At 61.8% G+C, this 19800-nt stretch overlaps 1 protein-coding gene across 4 annotated transcripts; it reads right to left on the reverse strand.

Moving 5' to 3' along the window:
* Window positions 1-1627: 1627 nt before the first annotated feature.
* Window positions 1628-17017, reverse strand: PIP4K2C (phosphatidylinositol-5-phosphate 4-kinase type 2 gamma). 4 transcript variants are annotated; one of them, XM_030554627.1, is made up of 11 exons: window positions 16890-16977; window positions 14676-14839; window positions 13018-13115; window positions 10021-10117; window positions 9471-9617; window positions 8565-8711; window positions 7660-7698; window positions 5371-5484; window positions 4269-4512; window positions 3799-3902; window positions 1628-3422 (listed from the first exon to the last, which is right to left on the reverse strand). In XM_030554627.1, the coding sequence occupies exons 2-11, from the start codon at window positions 14697-14699 to the stop codon at window positions 3342-3344; spliced, it is 1095 nt and encodes a 364-aa protein (XP_030410487.1). In that variant the 5' UTR covers window positions 14700-14839; window positions 16890-16977; the 3' UTR covers window positions 1628-3341. The 4 variants fall into 4 exon arrangements, with proteins under 4 accessions (XP_030410487.1, XP_030410489.1, XP_030410486.1 ...); XM_030554629.1 differs by lacking the exon at window positions 14676-14839 and having other exon boundaries at window positions 16890-17017; XM_030554626.1 differs by lacking the exon at window positions 16890-16977 and having other exon boundaries at window positions 14676-16317.
* Window positions 17018-19800: the final 2783 nt, after the last annotated feature.

Consider the following 19800-nt stretch of genomic DNA (forward strand, 5'->3'; position numbering starts at 1 on the left):
CCCTGGCCAGGCGCGGGCGAGCGAGCGACCCGCTCCCGGCTCCTCCGGGGGGGTGGGGGGCGGGCGCGATGCGAGCGATGGGGGCTGCGGCGGCGCTATGGAAACGGGGGGGGGTCGGGATGTGAGTGGCGGGGGGAGGGGAGACACTGGAGCTGGGATTGCGGGGGGGGGTCCCCAGCTTTGTGCCCACTGGGTCTGCAGCCCCTGGCCCGTTAGCCCCCCCCCAGCTGCTTGGTGCCCAAAGCCCAACTGCACTTGGGGCCTGGGGGGGGTTGCAAAACCGGGGGGGATAGAGACCCCCTTGGGCCCAGCTGGGAGGGGGGGCAGGGGATACACCCCACCCAACAGGTTCCCCTGGACACCCAGGGAGGGGGGGAGCCAAACAGGAACGCACAGCCCAGCTGGAGGTGCCTCCTGCCCCGGGGAACACAGGGCAGGAGCAGGAAATTTTGCAAGCAGCAGGGCTGGCACCATAGGCAGGATGGGGCAGTGCCAAGGCTGGGGGAAAGCGATGCCACCCCAGAGCTGTCATCGCCATTACCTGGGTTTGGGGAGCATCCAGGGGTCCCCCACACAGTTGTGGAGCCCACTACCGAGGCAGAGCTGGAGCCAGGCCCTGACTCAAAGTGCTACATAGCCAGAGCAGGGAGGGAAACTGAGGCACAGAGCAGGGCCATGACTTGCTCAAGGGCCCACCGCAGGTCAGGGGAGATGTGGGACCACAACCCAGGTGTCCTGACTCCCAGCCCCCTACTCACTAGGCCTCACTGCCCCCCTCTCACAAACTCAGTAACACCCAGGGTGCCTCCCACTCATCTCCTGGTTCCTCGAAGGGTCGAGAAGAGAAAGAGGAACTGCCTAGGCCCAAGGCAGCGGGGGTGAGATGTGCCCACCGGGAGGGGCCCCGCGGGTGAGACAGGATTTTGAAAAGCATGAAATCGGGTCGTGCCAGCTCTAAGCAAGCGGCTGGTTTCATCTGAGCCAGGCATACGGGGGAGGGAAGATAATACAATAGTGACACCCCCCTCCCGCCAGCACTCAGAGCAGGCAGTCCCAGCTCAGGGGGATCAGCCCAGGGCTGGGGGTGACTGGAGAGGGGAGTAAGGGGATTGGGGTAGCTGGTGAGGAGCTCCCCTGGGGGGTGGCCCTGATGCCAGGAGCCATGAGGGGGCAGAGGTGGTTCCCTCCCCCCATTGGGGATACCACTCTGTTATCTCCCCCCACCCCCCCCCACAGGCAGAAGCAGCTGGAGGGGCCAAGGTACATGCAGCTACAAAACACCACAACCTTTTTCTCCCCTACCAGAGATGCCACCCCCTCCCCCCCCAGGGCAGGGGCCAGCAGCCCCGAAGGAATGAGGATCATCCGTCCCCACCCAGCTCACTCCCAGGCTGCAGGGGTCAGGAAGGCGCTACCCCTCCCTGTTCCTGCCCTCCTAGCACCAGGCTGGGGGCACCACAGCCTCACCCCTGGCCTGGCTCTGGCATTGTCCCAACCATGGATGGCAAAGTTCATAAGCCTTAGCCCCTGCCCAGACAGCCAGTAGGGGCAGGGCGGGCACTACCCCCCCCCCATCTCTCCTTCCCTTCGCCGGCCACTGGCCAGGGCCAAGAACCCAGAGCCAGGCTGCTGTCAGTCAATAATTTATTTCTATTCAGACACAGGGAAGGGAAATACACCAGAGTTTACAAAAATAGAAGGTGCAACAGACTAACCTGCACCCCAGCTTGCAGGGCCCCTCTCCCTGCGCGGCCCCAGGGCAGGATCAGGGCCCTGCCCAGGCTGGCACACAGAGCGTTATTGCGTGCAGGGGGATCACTGGAGGGCAGGGAACCGCATCTGGGGCCTCAGGCAGCCTCCTGCTTGGGAGCCCCTGCCCCTGCTGACCCCCCGGCCCCCTACGGGTAGGGGAGCAGGCATTTCGTGTGGCCTGGCCAGCACAGCTGATGGGCGCCCCGTGGGCGAGGTCAGAGCACCTCTTTGACCTGTTCTACCATGCCCACCACCACCACCCCCAGGCAGCGGTGGGGATAACGGATTGCAGACCAGGCCCAGGGAGAGGGGACCAGGCCAGTAAGGCGCTGCTACTTCCCATCCATATCCTGCCCCGGCCCGGGCCTCCCCAGGCTAGCTGTCAGCTCACCACACGAGCCCAGCCAGGGCTGAGGAGGGCTCAGGCCAAGGGCAGAAGCAGCCCCACATCCGGGGAAAGCCCAACCCGTGGCCAGCAAGTGCCAGGGAAGAATCGCAGGAGCAGCAACGCTACCCCTTCCATAGAGCCGCTGAGATCCTGGGCAGGGAAAGCTGAATCTAGCACGAGCCTTGCCCTGCTGCATGCTGTGAGCGCCTCGTACTGGAGGAAGGGTCGAACTGCATGCGCCAGCTGCCCCCATGCCAGGAGGAAGGTGCTGTGGCTGCTGCCGCTGAAACAGTTAGAGGGGGTGGCTTGCCCTCACCTTGGAGAGCCTGCCGGCCCGAGGAGCCCAGGGTACGGGCTCAGAGTACTCATAGCCGGGGGCAGGGAGCTCTGCATCCAGTCGCTTCCCTCCAGCACGCGGGGCGGAGCAGTTTCAGGCCACAGCGGCCTAGAGAGACATGAGCACCGGTGGCCCAAAGCCCAGCCCTAGTTCTAACTTGTGGCTTCGTGCGGGCGAGGCTGGGGGCAGGCGACAGGGATGTAGTGTGTGGGGAGAGGTGGCTGCAGGGGGGGCTAGGACCCCAATGCAAACTAGCGTTAACAACTTCCCCCACGATCCTAGCCGGGAGATTTCACCTAGGAATAAATTACACCGTGGGACAGGCCAAGAGAACCTTCTCCCTTCTGGGGAGAGTGGAGGGGGGCCGTGTGGAGTGCACATGGGGGGTGGGCAGGAGAGGGGATCTGCTGCCATCCCCAGGCTCGGGAAAGCGGGGGGGGTCACTGTTGCTAGGGAGGACCTGTCTGCCTCCTCTAAGGCACCAATGGGTCAAATCTTTTATTGCATATTGCAGGGCCTGGGCTGCCCCCCTCTGCCCTGTGGACAGGGCTGGTTGCAGACCCCAGCCCTAGAGATGGGCTGAGCTGACAGGGCCCCTCAGCCAGCAGCACCCACCCCCCCAGCCCAGTCAGAGGATCCATCCCCCGCTCTCCCGCCGGGGCGACGGCAGATAAAGATAAGGCACTTGGTTAGCAACCGAGCCCGCCCGGCCACCGGGCTTCTCTGGAGCTCAGCTGGGCTCTCGGGCCAGCCAACAGCAGGGGCACGAAGACCAAGGGGTGGGGGGCAGGGGCCACCTTTGATCTTCAGCTCCAACAAGACGAGACAGGGGTGAAGAGGGGGGCCTCTCTGGGCGGGTAACGACTAAGCGAAGATATTGGTGACAAAGTCCAGGAAGCGCTTGGCGTACTGCTCGGGGTGGACGGTCGAGATCTCCGCACCGGCCTGCAGGGCACACAACAGCGTCAGCACCCCCTCCGACACCCCAGGGCGACCCTCCAACGCTTGCCAGGAGCCGGACGGGCTCACAGGCCCCGGCGCTTCCCGGGGAGGGGGAAGAATTCCTGCTTCCCTGGCCACCCCCAGGGCCAAAGGAGAGCAGAGCCCAGAGCCAGCATGCTGGGTGCAGAGCGCAGGATGGTGCCCCACAGCTCTGACACCTCCTCCCTTGCCCAGTTTTCTGCTGGTCCACAGGCCAGGCAGCCCGGGTGTGTTTAACAAGGCTAATTCAAGAGGGGCATGCGCAGCTCCAGCTGCCGTCCTCCCTTCCCCAGCAGCCCCCTCGGGTGGCTAGCCAGCTCCGGCCCCGGGCGGGACTCACCCCGTGCTTGACGGTCTTGGCAGCATGCGCGGCCTTCTTCTTGGCGTCATATTGCGTGAGGATGTCGATGAGGGCCATGAAATACACCTCCGGCTGGGGACCGCCTGGGGGAAAGGCCACAGCCTGGCTTAACCGGGCTCCCAGACCTCCAGTGGACCCTTTCCCCACCGACTAGCTCCCTGACCAGGGGCCCAGTGGGTCTGTGCCCTGCCACTCTCGGCGAGCTCCACGGCCGCCCCCGTCCCTGCCGCCTGGCCCTGAGGCTGCTGCAAAGGGCCGAGCAACCCACCGGCCACACGGGGCGCTCCAGGCCAGCGCTCATGGCTGGGGGGAAAATCCAGCCCTGAACACGAGGGCTGGAGGCTCCTGTCCTTTAAAACACCTTTTGGGCCAGCCAGCGAGGAAGGAACAAAGCTACCCACCCCCAGAGAACCCTGCTCCTGCAGCATGGCACTGCCAGCCCCACTCACCTTCCGCGCTCTTGATGGCATACACGTCGACGTAGGGGTCGAACTCCCCGGGGCCCAGCGGCTTGTAGGAGTTCAGGTAGCCGCCGATCCCCTCGGGGGATGTCCCGTAGGAGCCCACCGCCATGACGTCTTCCCCCTCCTCTTCCTCCTCCTTCAGATCCTCATCCTCCTCCTGCTCAGCCCGCAGCACGTCATGGATGCCCAGCAACAGGCTGTAATCCATGATCTTCAGCTGGACCAGGAACTAGGGGCGCAGTGGGCAGGGGCTGAACCAGGGCAGCAGTGAAAGGCTCCATTCCCACCCAGAGGGGCTCCTTAGAAGCCACCGCTGCTTCCACTCAGGTCATGTTACCTAGTGGTTAGAGCAGGGCCCTACTTTGGCCAGCTCTAAGGGGTGTTGCCCTGCCCCGATCTCCACGGTGAGGAGACCCCCGACTGCACAGGGCTGCACTGCACTCCAGGGAGAGATGCTAGACATGGCCCACAAAGCAGTTCTCCGGAGCCGTTGGGCTGCAGGGATGTTTGGGGACCTCCCCACACACAGCTGAGAATGTCAGCGGAGCCGCGAGAGACCTGCTACTGTGGGCACGGGAAACCCAGCAGTGCCAGGCCCTCGATGCCAGCCAGCACCAACAGCCTGTGCCCCTGGCAAGGCAGCCTCGCCACCCCTCCTTTGCGTGGCTCTCACTGGAACATATCGCCTGGCACAGGCAGGGCTGCTGAGCCCGCTGGGGACCGAGCCTCCCAAGGCAGTGTCCTTCCTTCCCATGGCGGAGACCCCCGATCCCTCTGCCACAGGTTTCAGTCCCTGACAGCAGTGGCAGTGTGCCCGAGGGGTCCAGCAGAGCCTGGTAGCTGGTTCTGGTTGCCAGACAAGCAGCGCTTGACAGACCGCCCTGGGTGGGTCTGGGGCGATTGGCTTGGGGAGGACGAGATGTTTCGGGAAGGTTAGACGTCCCCAAGCACCCTCCTGCAGGCAGTGCCCACAACCAATCCCAGTCAACTTCCCGAGGAGAGACGGGACAGCTGCCACCTCGGCGTGGAGGTCAGACGTGCCCGCGCCCCGCCCCGCCCCGCCAGGGGCCAGAGGCACCTGCCCTACCTCCACATCCCTCTTCAGCTTCTCCATGAAGTCGCCCTTCTGCCCCTCATCCACGTACACCTTCTGGTTCATGTGCAGGAAGTCCATGTCCTTCAGCGTGGGCAGCTCCTTTCCCTGGAAGGAACCAGACACAGTCGGTGGTCCAGGGAGGAGGGGGTACCCCAGACGGAAGCAGCCTCGCACCTGTGGGGTCCCGAGGAACCACCTGCAAAGCAGCCCAGCTCACGGAGTTGCCTCAGGAAACCTCCTCGCTGCCCATCGCCCCTTTAACAAGAAGCCCTGTCAGACCTGGGGCTGCCCCTCCTGGACAGGTGCGGGGCAGATGCCCATGGGGTGCCAGGGCTGCAGGTAATGCAGTGACCCCACCCCACCTCCTCTGCAAGGGTCCCTGGGGCAAAACTGAGGATCCACCTGCACAGCCTAGCGAAACCCAAGGGAAATACCCCGTTTAACCCCCCAGCCCCTGCCTAGAAGCGCCATGCAGAGCATCCGTCCCCCCGCTGCGTAGCCAGGGGTACCTGCCCCACAGGGCCCTGCCTGCGAATCCCAGTTTATTCCCCACCCGCTGCTCCAGGAATTCTGCAGCCAGGCCCGAGAGGGGGCGCAGGGCCAGAGACGTGGCGCCCGTGCCCAAAGGTAGGAGGATCCGGCGACACAGCCCGGCTGTCAGGGAGCCGCTCCCCCCACAGGCAAGACTCAACAGGAGCCGGTGGCGCAACACCGGAGCCCCTCACCCTGGCAGGATTCCCCCAGCAGCTGAGCCGAAGGCTCCAATCCAATCAACCCTCCTGTCATCATCTCATGGCCTCAAATCTCGTTAAGTGGATGCTGACACCACTCCTGGGCTTTAGGGCAGACGAGGCCACTACCTAGATCAGGATTATCCTGCTAAGTCAGGTCATTCCCCCACAAATGGGGTAAGGCGGGCGGAGGAGGCCCAGCTGCATCTCGCCCTGGCTCGTTTAGAGCCACGGTTGGTTAGTTAATCACAGGCCCCCACCAGACAGAGCGAGCCTCTGGCCAGGGCTGGCATCAGCTCGTCCCCACTCCCGCCTGTGAACCAGCCTTGCTGTCCCTTCGCATCAGCCCCCCGAGCTAGCTGCAGCTGGAGGGCGCTGGCAAGGCCACCCCACAGAGCTCCGCACAGAGCCCACCGAGGCCTGTGCTGGGCGAGAGGGCTGCTACCCTGGGCACCCCCTCCCCGGAGGGCAGCGCGCAGAGGGGAGGTCGTGCAGGGCTGAGAACAATTTCCCCTGCCCGGTGCTTCGGTCTGGGATTTAACAGCGGCCGATTCCTCGCCAGCTCGAGCTGCCTTTCGAAGGGGGCTGGGCCGCTCCCCGGCACGCTCTGTCTGGCCAGGGGATGCCAGCCTGAGCCCAGCCTGGCTCCCCCACCCCGCCAAGGACGCCCTGCCACACCCACCTGCTGGCCCGTCCCAGCAGTGGCACCATGTCAGAGATCAGAGGCAGAGGCCCATCCTACACTCCTGCTCCCTGGGGTGGGGGGGATAAGACAGTGGCTCCCCCCGCCCCCCCCCCCACACCCTGAGGGGACAGAGCCCAACTCTTCCCATGGAGTCAGCAGGTCCCAGTTAACCAAGATCCCCCTAAGCTGGGCACAGGACACCCCACAGCTTCTTGCTGCCCAGCTCCAGGGACCCTTGAGGGCCAACCCAAGCCCCTTCCCTAACCGGAAGCACAGGGCTGCATCCCTGACAGCTGCCACCCCCTGCACTTTGCTGCTCACCCCGGCTCCCACTCGGCGTGGGGCAGGGCGGGGCAGCCAGGAGGCGGCTGTGTGAACAGCAAGGTGGATCCCAGAAGGCTGGAGTCCCAGGGGAGTCAGCCCATGGACCCAACCTCCAGGCATGGAAACCCGGCAGCTTCACCCCAGTTCTGCCCCAGCAGGCAGGGTCTGGATACTAACCCAGCCCTCGAGGAGGGGCAGAGTTCTCACACGCTTTGAGGAGAAAGGGAAGCGAGGCGCCCCTGCCACGGCTGCAGCCTGAGGACACCCGATGGCCACGGGAGCCACCAGCCAGGCCTACCAGAGCAGCCTCTGATGCGGTCACCACCCCCGCCCCCACTCCCCCAGCCCTGCCCATCCCACTGGGGGCAGCGATGCCCCTCAGTCAGGGATTCAGGCCCCCTGCTTGCTCTCCTGAAGGCCGGGCGCTGTCGCCCACCAGAACAAGCTAGGCACCGAGGAGCAGGGAAGCAAGCTTCAGAGCAGAGAGATCCATGGGTCACAGACCCCACTCCCCACACACTCTCAGCCATCCCCAGCTACCTTCTCCTTGTCGCTGGCTTCTCGGGACACCAGGGAGCCCTGCAAGAGAGGTACCCACTAATTAATCACGAGCCCCTGCCCTGGGTGCAGGAGGAGGGGTCAGATACACGCAGAAGTCTGTGGGGAGGGGCAGAGCAGGCGGCCACAAGAAGCCACAGCAAGAGGGAGAAGATGGCTGAGATTTAGGGGACTGTCACCTGATTATTATGGATGGGAGCCAAGTGGCTAAACCCCTCCCCCCCTGCCCTGAGCCCCTGAGCTAGTCCCAGCACCTCCGAGCCGCTTGGCTATGGGATCCGTCTGACCCTAGCCACACAGCTGCTGCTGATGGCCTCTCCAACCAGCAACCCCCAGCACCTGGGATCATGCCAGGGTGGGGGTGGGGAGGACATGAACAGGTCCAGGGTGGGTAGTAACCACCTGCCCTTTGTGGGGAAATGGGGCACCAAAAGTAGGTTGCCCCGTGGTGTCCTGGTCTGGAAAGTGACGAAAGCCACAGCTCCAATGGGGGCCTGTCCTGGGGGGTTTCAGCCGCATGCCGCCCAGCCCCAGCCTGCCTGCCCCTGATCCCACCAGCCTGTAGGAGCCCTCTGGCGTCCTGAGGCATGAGCGAAGCTCCTTGGCCAGGGCAGACCCAGGGCTTTGCCTGGAAAGCAGCGCTCCAATCTAGAGGAGGGTCTGTATTGAACTGCTACTGAAAGCAGGGTTCAGGGCAGAGACCAACTGGATGAAGCTGGGGCGATCGATTCCTTGGGGCACAATGCTTGGGCCGAGCCCCAGTGACACAGCCTCACAGGGGGGCTCAGGAGGGCACAGAGACTAGACCGGCCAGCAGGACGGATCAGCAGAGGGACAGCGGGTGCCCCCAGGAGCCTGGCTCAGGTGACTGCCCCCAGCCCCGTTACCTTGAGGTCGTATTTCCTGTGCACGGCGAGCCGGTGGCTGAACACGTTCCTCATGACCAGCACGTAGGTCTCTTCGCTGTCCACGCTGAGCCGGTACATCCCCAGGAACTGGGGCAGCAGGGTGACCCCATGACACTTCACCACGTACTGCAAGGAGACGGGGCCGCGTCAGACCGGCAGGAGCCAGGGCAGAGCACGTGGCGCCAGCCGGTCGGGCCTCTGGAGACCCCACTGTCATGGAGTTTGGGGGAGACAAGGCCCTGCACCACCAGCTTCCTGCAATTCACCGTGACTCTCAGCCAGCCAGTAAAACAGGGGGTTTATTTAGATGACAGGAACACAGTCCAGGACAGGTCTTGCAGGTACAGACAACAGGACCCCTCAGTTAGGCCCATCTTGGGGGGGCCCCAGGGAGGCCCAGACGGGCTCCCCTCCATTTTTCCAGCCAGCTCCAAACTGAAACTCTCTAGCCCCCACCTCTGGCCTTTGTCTCTTAATTGGGCCATGAGGCACCTGATCCCTTTGTTCTCCAACACCTTCAGTTGGCAACTTTGCAGGGGAGGGGCCCAGGCCATCAGCTGCCAGGAGACAGGGTGTCGGCCATTCTCTGTGCAGACCCTTGCACACCCCTGCCCTTTAGGGCTCTGCACCAATCATACACCCTTATCCCACCACCTAGATACTTAAGAAAGGCATAGGGAAACTGAGGCACCCACACAGTATTCAGAGAAAACATTAAGAACATTCCCTCTTTGTCACACCCAGCCAGACGAGGCGGGCAGTGATGTGCCCTAGCGGCCACAGGTTGGTGGGAGCGCTGGAATTAGAACTCGGCTCATTTCCTCCCAGCGACAAGCAGGTTTGCTCTGGCGCCCCCAGGTGGCGAGGCAGGGACACCGGCCATACCTGGTGGTAGTGCGAAAGGAGGCTGTGCACGTCAGCCACGTCTTCGCTGGAGATCTCCTTGATCACCAGCGTCCGGTCGTAGGAGGTGAGGAAACGCCGGTCTCCCCCTTCACCTTCGTAGTGGGGCGGGCTGCGTGTCAAGGAGACCTAGGAGTGGGGGGGTGGAAAGCAGGCATGAGAACTGACCCCGGGGCATACCGGGACTCCCCACCCCGGGCCATTCCATCCTTTAACGGGGCAGACAGTGAGTTTCAGGAGCATCTGCTACCAGCAGCCTGCCTTGCCAAGGCGCCCAGGTGAGGGGCACCACCCCAGCGATATCAGAGACTCAGCCAGGGCTGCTGTGGCCAGCCCCCAGCTCAGCCGGTCCCAACCCATTCCTGGCAAAGAGGCAGGCGTCCCAAGGAAAGCTTTAAGGGGCGCAGAGTAGCTGCCTGGGTCTGTGTATGTCCCCCTCTATGCACACAGGGCTCTGGAATGGGAGGCCCAGGACACACATTCACCCTCCTGCCCCCATACACGATCGGGACCGAGGGAGCAGTCTACCCACCTGATAGTCCTGGTCATCAATCCCGAAGCGCTCACGGAGGTTGCGGAAGACCTGCGGGCAGTACTCCTTGAACTTGAAGTGGCTGGGCAGGTTCTCCCTGGCGGGGCAAAGGGGGTGGGGGGCAGAGAGGGTCAGTGTTTAGAACCAGAGGGACCAGGAGCCTGGCACAGTCACAGCCGTAACCGTGTGATTCAGTCCAATACCACAGGGCTCGTGGTCACCTTAACCCGCCCCGGCATCGGGGACCCTCCTTGCTGGCAGTCGAAGCAGAGAGCAGAGGTTGGAGGACACCAGACAGAGCCAGGGATCACCCTGCAGGTGGGGACGCTGGCAGGAGGTCAGCAAGCAGGTGCAAGAAGGCTGGGGAGTGCTCCCCTGGGACGCAGGGACTCTGAAGACGATTCAGGGTGGGCCTGGCAGATAATCAGCTGAGCACAAGCTCCCAGTGCCACGCTGTGGCCAATCTAACGCCATCCCAGGACACAGGAGAATCTCGAGCGGGAGCGGACAATGGAGAGGTTATTTTACCTCTGCATTCGGCACTGGGCTGACCGCAGCTGGAATCCTGCATCCAGTTCTGGATGTTGCTACATCAATCGGAAAGGGTTCAGAGCAGAGCCCCGAAAACGGTTACAGGCTCAGAAACCCGCCAGATTGAGCTCCCTGGGTTAACAAAGGTTAAGTGATGAGAAGGCTAATGTAAGAACGGCCAGATGAAAGGTCCATCTAGCCCAGTATCCTGTCTTCTGACAGCAGCCAATGCCAGCTACTTCAGAGGGAATGAACAGAACAGGACAATTTACCGAGTGATCCACCCCCCCATCATCCAGCCCCAGCTCTGGCAGTTGGGGACTTAGGGACACTCGTGGTATCGCACCCTCGACCCTCTCGGCTACTAGCCATCGATGGACCTGTCTTCTGTGACTTTAGCGAATTCTTTTCTGAACCCAGTTCTGGTTTTGGCCTTCACAACAGGTCGACTGGGCGTTGGCGAAGAACCACGTCCTTGTTTATTTTAAACCTGCTGCCTCTGCCTTTCATTGGCTGAGCCCCAGTTCTCGTGTCAAGGGAAGGGGGAAACAACACTTCTCTAGTCACTTTCTCCACCCAGGTCACGATTTTACAGACCCACCTCAGTCTCTTTTCTAAGAGAAACAGTCCCATCTTTTTTAATCTCTCCTCACATGGAAGTGGCTCCGCCTCCCCAATGGTTTTTGTTGCCCTTCTCCCAATTCTTTGGAAAAATGCATCTTTTCTGAGGTGGGGGTGACGAGATCTGCGTGCAGTCTTCAAGGGGTGGGCGTAGCATGGATTTCGATACTGGCGTTAGGATATTTTCTGTCTGATTCTCTCGCCCTTTCCGAGTGGCTCCTAACTTTTGACGGCTGTGGCACATGGAGTGGGTGTTTTCAGAGAACTTGAGCTCCGTCTGTCAGTATCTAAGTGGGGAGCAAAGATCTAACAGGCTCTTCCACCGAGCGGAGAAAACCAGAATGAGAGCGAGCACCAGAAGCTGAAGCTAGACAAAGAAGGTGGAGGTTTAAAAGGGAGGGGAATTAGCCTGCGGTGGAGTCTCCATCGCGGACTGTTTTTCACTCCTGACGGACGGGCTGCGCGTCCAAACGATCTGCTGTAGCAATTCGCTCGGGGCAGGTCTTGACTAAGTGGTCACAATGGAGCAGCGTGCACCACCTGCCCGGCCCCTGCTGTCAGAGAAAGGGACTTGTCTTCCATTCAGCCACAAGCCAGAGCTTCAGGACCAGCTCCTTGCCCGAAAGGCGGTGATGTCCCTGGCTGCTCCGCTCCGGGCAAGCGAGACCCACACGGGAGCTTTTAGGTCACGTTTGCTGTTTAGTCTTCGCCTGAGCCCAGGTGCAGGGTGATTAAGGCTGGCAGGAGAGCAGGGAGGGGCAGCAGGGGAGGGCACTGGCACAGCCAGAGCACTGGGCAAGGGCCCCCTAGCTCCAGGACAGGGCGTTAGGCCCGGAAGGGGCTGGGGAAAGAGTGGCTAATGCCAAGGGGCTGCCACCTTGAAGGCACCAGAGGCTGCACCCAGCACAGGGAGACAGACTCAGGCGCCAGATGCAGTGGGCGCAGGAGGTGAAAATGCTGCTCCTGGGCTGAGCAGAAGACACGAGGGGGTGGGACGTAGGGATGGGTGGAGGGGGGGCTCGTCGGGGGCCGACTAGAACCAGCCCATATCAACAGAGGATTTGGAAAGACAACGGATGCCTCAGGGAATGAACTGAGACACCAAACAGGACACAACGGCGTAGGATCCGAACTGGCCTTTCCGGGACACCAAGCTCTGATCTGGGACTGATGGCGAGCGAGCCAAGATGGGATCTGCTTCTCTCTGCTCCACCCAGGGCTTCCCAGACTGGGCTCCAGCTACTACTAAACCCTGCTCGGTTTTGAAAATGGCTGCCTGGTGTCAGTGTGTCAACAGGGGGAAAGTCTCCGATCTCAGGAGCTGAGGCAGCCCTCGAGGAAGGATGAGACCTACCGGGGAGCGGCCTGGCTCGCGGAGGGGTTCCTCCAAGGGCCTGTTTGAAAGCTGCGGCATAGCATGGATCCCATGGGCCAGCGACACCCCTGCAGCCGGCTGAGCCGGGGCGGAAATCTGAGGAACCCAGACAAAGCTGCCCAAACTGAAGGACACATCAGCCCCTGCGAGCATTGCCCGGAGAGCTCTAGCAGGGAGGGGGCTGACTCCAAATCCCGCGGGTGATGCCTGGAGGCCGGCACAGAAGCAATCAGAGAAATGCAGGACCCCGAAAGGTCGAATAATCCAGTGCCCCGCACCGAGGCAGGACTCTGTCACCTAGGAGGATGCCTAACCCGCTTTCTCCTGAGCTAGTCAGTCTGCTCTCCGGTGCACTGGGGTGTAATGTACCAGACCCACCCTCAGCCACTTCGATCCCAGCTGGCGAGCTGTGAGTGCGCGCACGCCCCCCCTCCACCCCCACCCACTCCGTGGGGGCCGCAGCGACTCACCTGTTGAAGAGATGATTGTTCACTTTGATTTTGGAGTTGGCTTTAAAGTCATCGGGTAGCAGCATCACCGGCAGGGGAACCTGGCTGAGCTCATTGATCTGGAGACAGAACACAGGACAAGCGGGTTACTCCCCGCTCCGCGTGCAGGTTTTGCGCTTCAGAAGGCGCCGCTCAAACCCCCAACGCGCTCAGATCTGCTGCTGGGTATCCTGCCAACCCCATCCAGGTGCACAGAAGCAGGCAGAGCCAGCGCCACACGAGACAGCTTCCATTCCTGCTAACAGCACGGCGGGCAGGGAGCTAGGACAGCGTTCCCAGCAAGTCCCTGCAGAGCCAGCTAGGATGGCCAAAACCACCCCAAACGGCCCAGGGCCTGGTCAGGAGGCTGCCTGGCAGTGTCCACAGCACGGCGGTAGAGAGGTGCTGGGGAAGAATTTGAACTCCCTTCCCTGAGCTATTCAAATGAACTGAACAGCAAGTCCCAGGCAACCTGTGAGCGCCCCCTACTGCATGGGGTAATAAACAGCCAGGCCATTGGATCGGGGCAACAGGAGCCCAGTGGAACAGTGTAAGCAGCTATAAAGAGTGAATTCAAGCAGCAAGCACCTATCAGTTAGTACTCAAGGGAGCTCTGGGAACGTCTGTGGATTAACACGGAGGGGCTCGCCCACCACCTGGCATGACAGTGTCAAGCACCTCCAAGGAAAGCAGCAGCTGAGACAAGACAGGCTCCGGCCTGCAGCCGCTTAGACCCCACCCCAAACGTAGGGAGCAGAGACCGATCAAGCCTGTGAGACGAGCAAGCTGGCTGGGAGGGCGTGCGTGAGGTGGGAGGTCCCGTTTCAAAAGGCTGCAATGAGCCCAGCACAAGGGGAGATGCCGCGGCCATGTACCGCCCAGCTTTGCCCTACAGCTCTGTGGGGACAGTCTCTAAAGCTGCACAGCGCGGTTTGGGAGCTCTGCCATCAGCTGCTGGAAGGCAACCAAGCTCCAGCAGAGCACTGGGAGGCCATGTGGGTAGCGCGCCAGACCTGAGACCTCCTGTTTGTATCCCAAGGCCCCATCCCTGCCCCATGCCTTGGCTCTCCCGAAATGGCACTTCCCTCTCTGTGAAGTGCTTGCAAGCCAGGGGTGGAGGACACCGTACAAGAGTTATTAACAGCCAGCTGAGTCCCCTTAAGAGCCTAGCAGACATAGCCCTGCGTAGTCAAAACAGAGAGGTTCAACGCTCGCTCTGTACTGCTCACGGACCCGTTCCCGAGAGGGGAACCGCCCGACGCGAGGGCCAAGCCGCAGTCATCAAAAGAAACCCGCCCTCGATACCAAGAGCCCCGGCGTGAACAGACACAAAGCGACAGCACAAGGCGGGGTCCCGGCAGCTTGACACAACACTGCAAGTACATGTGCACGGGAGCCCATGCGAGGCAATTCCAGGAGCAGCTAGACGCTCGAGCCATCCGAGCTCCAATGGTTCGAAAACTTGCTCTGTTTCTTACCCAGGCACATGATTTTTTTAAGCCAGGGCACAAACTGAACACACCAAACAGCAGGGAGCCGACGAAGCCAAGGCACCACTCTGGAGGACCAGCCAGGAAGGAAGCAGCTGGCCAGGCTAGGGTTAAGAGACCACCACACTCCATGCTCCGAGGCCCACGTACCATCAGCCTGCTACACTGTGACATCCAGGATGTTCTGGGGCTGGTCAAGCAGGACACAGAGCTCTGGCTTTCTAGGGGGCTGGACTGGAGTGTCTCTTACAGCCCCTGGAATCAGCAGGCGGGTCCCTTGGCTTCTGGTCTCAGCCGGCGGCTAAGCGGTGGCCCTGGTACGGCACGCCCGAGAGAAGTGTAGGTTGGGACACTGAGCCCTCACTGCAGGCGCCCGCTCCAGGTCTCACTTGGCACCATGGGGCTGGGACCTTCTCCCTTTTTTAGCTTGCTGCTGTGCGACGATGCTGCGCCCCACCTCGGACGCGGGACACGAGGTGCTTTTTGCGTTCGGGATCTCACTAGCTTTGCCTGCCAGGGTCCCTCAGGCGGGCCAGTCGCCGTCAGCCGGGGGACTGAGGCGCTCACACACCAGAGCGAGGAATGCGGTACACATGCCTGGAAAGGCGCAGGCCACCCCTTCTAAACCCCACAGGGCTCCCTGGGATGGGGTCTGAGCAGAGGACTGTGATGCCAGCAGCACCTGGGAGCCTCACGTTCCCTGTCTGCAGACTGGAATAATTCTGCCCTCGCTCCCAGGGAGCCTTGCTTTGTGACCCGGTTACCAAGCTCCACGGCTGTAGCCCTGGAGATCAGGGCTATTTAAGGAGCGCAGCCGCCGGGAGCTGTGGGGGCACAAACTGGTGTTCAGCAGTAAACCCCACAAAGTTCACACCCCCGCCCACGGGGTCAGATCTGCCTAAAGCCCCAGCCCAGTCAGACCCACTGCCTCAGGTGAAGGCTGGGGAAAGGGGCAGCTTCTGCAGAATTCACATGGTGACTCATGCTGGGCTGGGAGGGGAGCAGAGGGAGATGAGCTGCCAAGTCCAGGGGGAGGAAATAGTGTGGGGTGTCTCACCTGGTGGGGGTTACTCCAGCTCAGAGGGACAGTGAGGTCCTAGGCTGGAGGGAGTCAGTGGGCCCTGAGCTGGGGACACTGCGAGGGGGTGTCCTGGTCTCATCTGGGGCTGATAGCCACAACTCACTCCCAGGAGGCAGTGAGGTTCGGGGTCGGGGAGAATCACAGGCTCTCAGGCTGTGGGGGAGGGTGTCCCATGGGCCCCGCCCCCATCCAGGGCTGGACACCGCAGCCCTAAGAGACTCAGGGTCAGAGGGTCCTGAGCCAGGATCAGGGGCACCCCAGAGAATAATAGGGGGCCAGGATCAGGGGACTCTGGGGAGCACCTGGTGCTGGACACCCCAGCCCAGGGGAGCAATGAAGTCTCGGGGGGGGGGGGGGGCTGTGGGGACCCAGGCCAGGATCGAGGGGCCAAGCACCCACCCACATCTGGTTCTGGATGCCCCAAACCAGCAGAACAGTGAGGTCTCAAGGAGCCCCAGGCCAAGATTGGAGGTCCCAGGAACAGAAGGGGGCTTGGAGTCCTGGGGGGCAGTGCAGGACCAGGCTGGGGACCCCAGAGGGGCCAGGATCAAGGGCTCCCAGGGCAGGAATAGGGGGCCAGGATGGGGGACTCCCAAGGTGGAACAGTGGGGGGCCAGGATCAGGAGCTCCCGGGAGGGGGAGGGACGCAGTGGGGGACTGGGAGCTCCCAGGGGCAGCAGTGGGGGGGCCTGCATTGGGGGGCCCCAGGGGAGCAGAGAGGGGATGGGATTGTGGGTTCCGGGGGGGGCCGGGAGCTCACAGGGGTGCAGTGGGGGCCAGGATTGGGGGGCCCCAGGAAAGCAGAGGGGGGCCAGAATCGGGAGGGCTCCGAGGGACCAGGGGGAGCTGAGACCGGGAGCTCCCGGGGGGGGCAGTAGGGGCCAGGAGCTCCTGAGGGAAGAAGCAGCAGGGGACTGGAATCGGGAGTTTCAGGGGGGTGTCCGAGGGACTGGGGGGAGCTGAGACTGGGAGCCCCCCGGGGGGCAGCAGGGGGCCGGGATCGGGGAAGCCCCTGGTGGGCCAGGGGGAGCTGGGATCAGAGGGCTCCGGCAGTGGGGGGCCGGGATCGGGGGGGGACCCCAGGGGAGGGGGCCCGAGGGGTGGCGGGGGGCCGGGATCGGGGGGGAGCCCCGGGGGGGTCCGAGGGGCGAGGGGGGCCGGGATCGGGGGGGAGGGGGGATCCGAGGGGCGGGGGGGAGCCCCGGGGGGGCCCGAGAGGTGGCGGGGGGCCGGGATCGGGGGGGTCCGAGGGGGGCCGGGGTCCGAGGGGGGCCCCGCCTCACCTGGTGCTGGACGCCCCAGCCCAGCACGCCCAGCAGCGGATCCGCCGCCCGCGGCACCTTGAGGCGCTGGGGCACGAAGCGCTTCCGCTTGGTCTTGGTGCGCGGCGCGGCGGGCCCGGCGGAGGCGGCCATGTCCCTGCTCGGCCGCGCGCCGCGCTTCCGCCTTCTGCCCGCGGCGCCGGAAGCGGGGCCCAGCTGACTGCCCCGTCACGTGACGCCGGCCGGCGCCGGCCACTTTGCGCCTGCGCCCCCGCTTCCCCCTGCCCACAGTGCGCGGGTGTTCGAAGGGGGCAAAGGTCACGAGCATGCGCGGGCCAAGTTCTAGGGTCGTGACCCCATCTGGGGGCAGAGGGCAGAGGTCAGGCTAGAACACGTGTGAAGAGTGGGTCAGGCCTCCTCGCCCGTCCGGGGGGGGGCCAGGCTGGGCAGGCTCGGGGGGGGGTCACGCTGGGGCAGGCTGGGGGGGCCAGGCTGGGTAGGGGACCGTGGCAGGCTGGGGGGCCAGGCTGGGCCAGGGTTGCACCCAGTGAGCAGGGGTGGGGGAGCGTCGCTGTAGAGCAGGAGCTGAGCCCATTCAAACAACCCATTTTCACACAGCCCCGTGCACGGTGTCCACTGTGGGCAAGGCCTGCCAGCCAGACCTACAGAAGTGGGGAATCCTGGACAGCAGCATTTCCGCAGAGGATCGTGGGCTCATCCTGGACACACGACTCCCCCAGCTCCTGGGGTGATGTGGCGGCAGAGAGCTAGTTAGCAGGGTGGGGATTTTATCTCTGTTTGCATCGGGGAGAGCGAGCGCTGCTGGATACTGCAGCTAGAGCTGGGATCCCCATTTTAAAAAGGGTGTTGGACAGTTGTCAAGGGTGCAGAAAAGAGCCACAAAACTGATTTGCAGGCTGCAGAAAATGCCGGACAGTGAGAGACACCAAAAGCTCAGCCCATTTCACTTATCAGAAAGGAGATTGAGAGGGGACCCAATTTGAACATCTAAGTATCTTCACAGGGAGAAAACCCCGGGTCCTGCAAGGCTCTTTGCCCTAGCAGAGAAAGGCAGGACGAGAATCAATGGTTGGAAACTGAAGCCAGAGGAAATCACATTAAAAATGACACACGTTTAACTGGATGGGTGTTTAACCATTGGAATCACCTCCCAAGTGGTGGATTCTCCCATCTCTTGGTGTCCCCAGATTCAGGCTGGAGGCTTGTCTGGGAGGTATTTTAGTCAAACACGAATTCTTGGACTCAATGCAGGGGGAACTGGATGAAGTTAAATGACTTGTGTTACACAGGAGGGTCAAATGGTCCCTAAGCTCTTTGATCTGTGACTCCACTCAGGCAGAGTAGTAGGTAAAGGCCATGATCCTAGGGGGCACCTGCTGCAAAACAAGGGGTAAAGGTTTATAGATTCTAGGACTGGAAGGCACCTCGAGAGGCCATCGAGTCCAGTCCCCTGCCCTCATGGCAGGACCAAATACTGTCTAGACCATCCCGGATAGACATTTATCTAACCTACTCTTAAATATCTCCAGAGATGGAGATTCCACAACCTCCCTGGGCGATTTATTCCAGTGTTCAACCAACCTGACAGGAACTTTTTCCTAATGTTCAACCTAAACCTCCCTTGCTGCAGTTTAAGCCCATTGCTTCTTGTTCTCTCCTTAGAGGCTAAGATGAACAAGTTTTCTCCCACCGCCTTATGACACCCTTTGAGATACCTGAAAACTGCTATCATGTCCCCTCTCAGTCTTCTCTTTTCCAAACTAAACAAACCCAATTCTTTCAGCCTTCCTTCATAGTCATGTTCTCTAGACTTTTAATCATTCTTGTTGCTCTTCTCTGGACCCTCTCCAATTTCTCCACATCTTTCTTGAAATGCGGTGCCCAGAACTGGACACAATACTCCAGCTGAGGCCTAACCAGCACAGAGTAGAGGTCACAACTTCATTCCCCTCTTGTGCCCCAAGAGGGGGAGAAGGTTTAGCCTTCAGGGCTAGCAGGTGTTGGGCCCACAAGCCACCTGTATGTGTGTGTGTCACAAGGGCACAACCTCTCCTGAGACCTGGCCTGAGAGCTCCCACCTATTAGCTGGGAGCTGAGGCAGGTCACATAACCCCAGCTGGGGTGGATCAGAGCCAAGAGATTCCTGATGTCATTCTGGCTCCCAGACATGCCCGACACCCAGCACAGCATCACACCCCAAGGGGAAGCCCCCCAGCCACCATCCATTCACTGCATCCCTTCCCTCAGTTTCCCTTTCATCTCTCCTCTGCAGCAAACTGGGCTTGGGGTTCTCTTGGGCACATCCACCCCCGTGCACAGTTACAGCCCTGCGTGGGGATCAGAAACCAGAGCTCAGGGATGGTTCCGTGGGCAGGCACCTGTGGGCTGTGGGTTAGCATCACTCCCACGGCAAGTGGCACAAAACTGGCAGGAGAGGTCATGCTCTTCTACAGCACGCAAGGGTTGCTCCTGCCCTGGGAGGCTGCGTCTGGCTCTGTGGTTCTTTGATGTACAAAGTGAAATAGCTGTAAACAGTGGGCTAGGAGGCGCCAGGCTCAGGGCCAGTAGAGGGGCAGGAGGTCAGTTCTGTCCTAGCTTTGGCCTGCCAAGATTGGCTTTTCTGGGCATCAGGTTTCTTCCCTCCCACCCGCCCACCCACCATACCGCCTTCAGGAGAAAGCTTTCATGCCCAACACTAGGATGTGTGTGAGGGGAGAGATGTTACATTTCCCTATTCTTCAATCCTCAAAAGTCCCCTGCCCAGCTAGCTCCCACCTCCCAGGTCAAGGCAGGATAACAGGCCCATGGGCTAGCAAAGGTTATTCCCATCCCTGTCCCATAGAGGAGCCCCCCTTGTGGACCATGCCGCTGTGCAAGGTGCTGCACAAACCAATTGCCTACCCCCAAGAGT

This window comes from Gopherus evgoodei, chromosome 3 (genome assembly GCF_007399415.2).
Source record: "Gopherus evgoodei ecotype Sinaloan lineage chromosome 3, rGopEvg1_v1.p, whole genome shotgun sequence".
Classification (NCBI taxonomy): domain Eukaryota; kingdom Metazoa; phylum Chordata; order Testudines; family Testudinidae; genus Gopherus; species Gopherus evgoodei.

Bases quoted from the DNA above. Each gene is read 5' to 3' on its own strand.
- PIP4K2C (XM_030554627.1), bottom strand. From the start codon at position 14,699: ATGTCACAGTGTAGCAGGCTGATG. The intron at 7,699-8,564 runs GTAACGGGGCTG...CCTCTCTTGCAG, and splicing joins ACAGGAAATACGACCTCAAG to GGCTCCCTGGTGTCCCGAGA. The intron at 4,513-5,370 runs GTAGGGCAGGTG...CTGCGCCCCTAG, and splicing joins AGCTGAAGAGGGATGTGGAG to TTCCTGGTCCAGCTGAAGAT.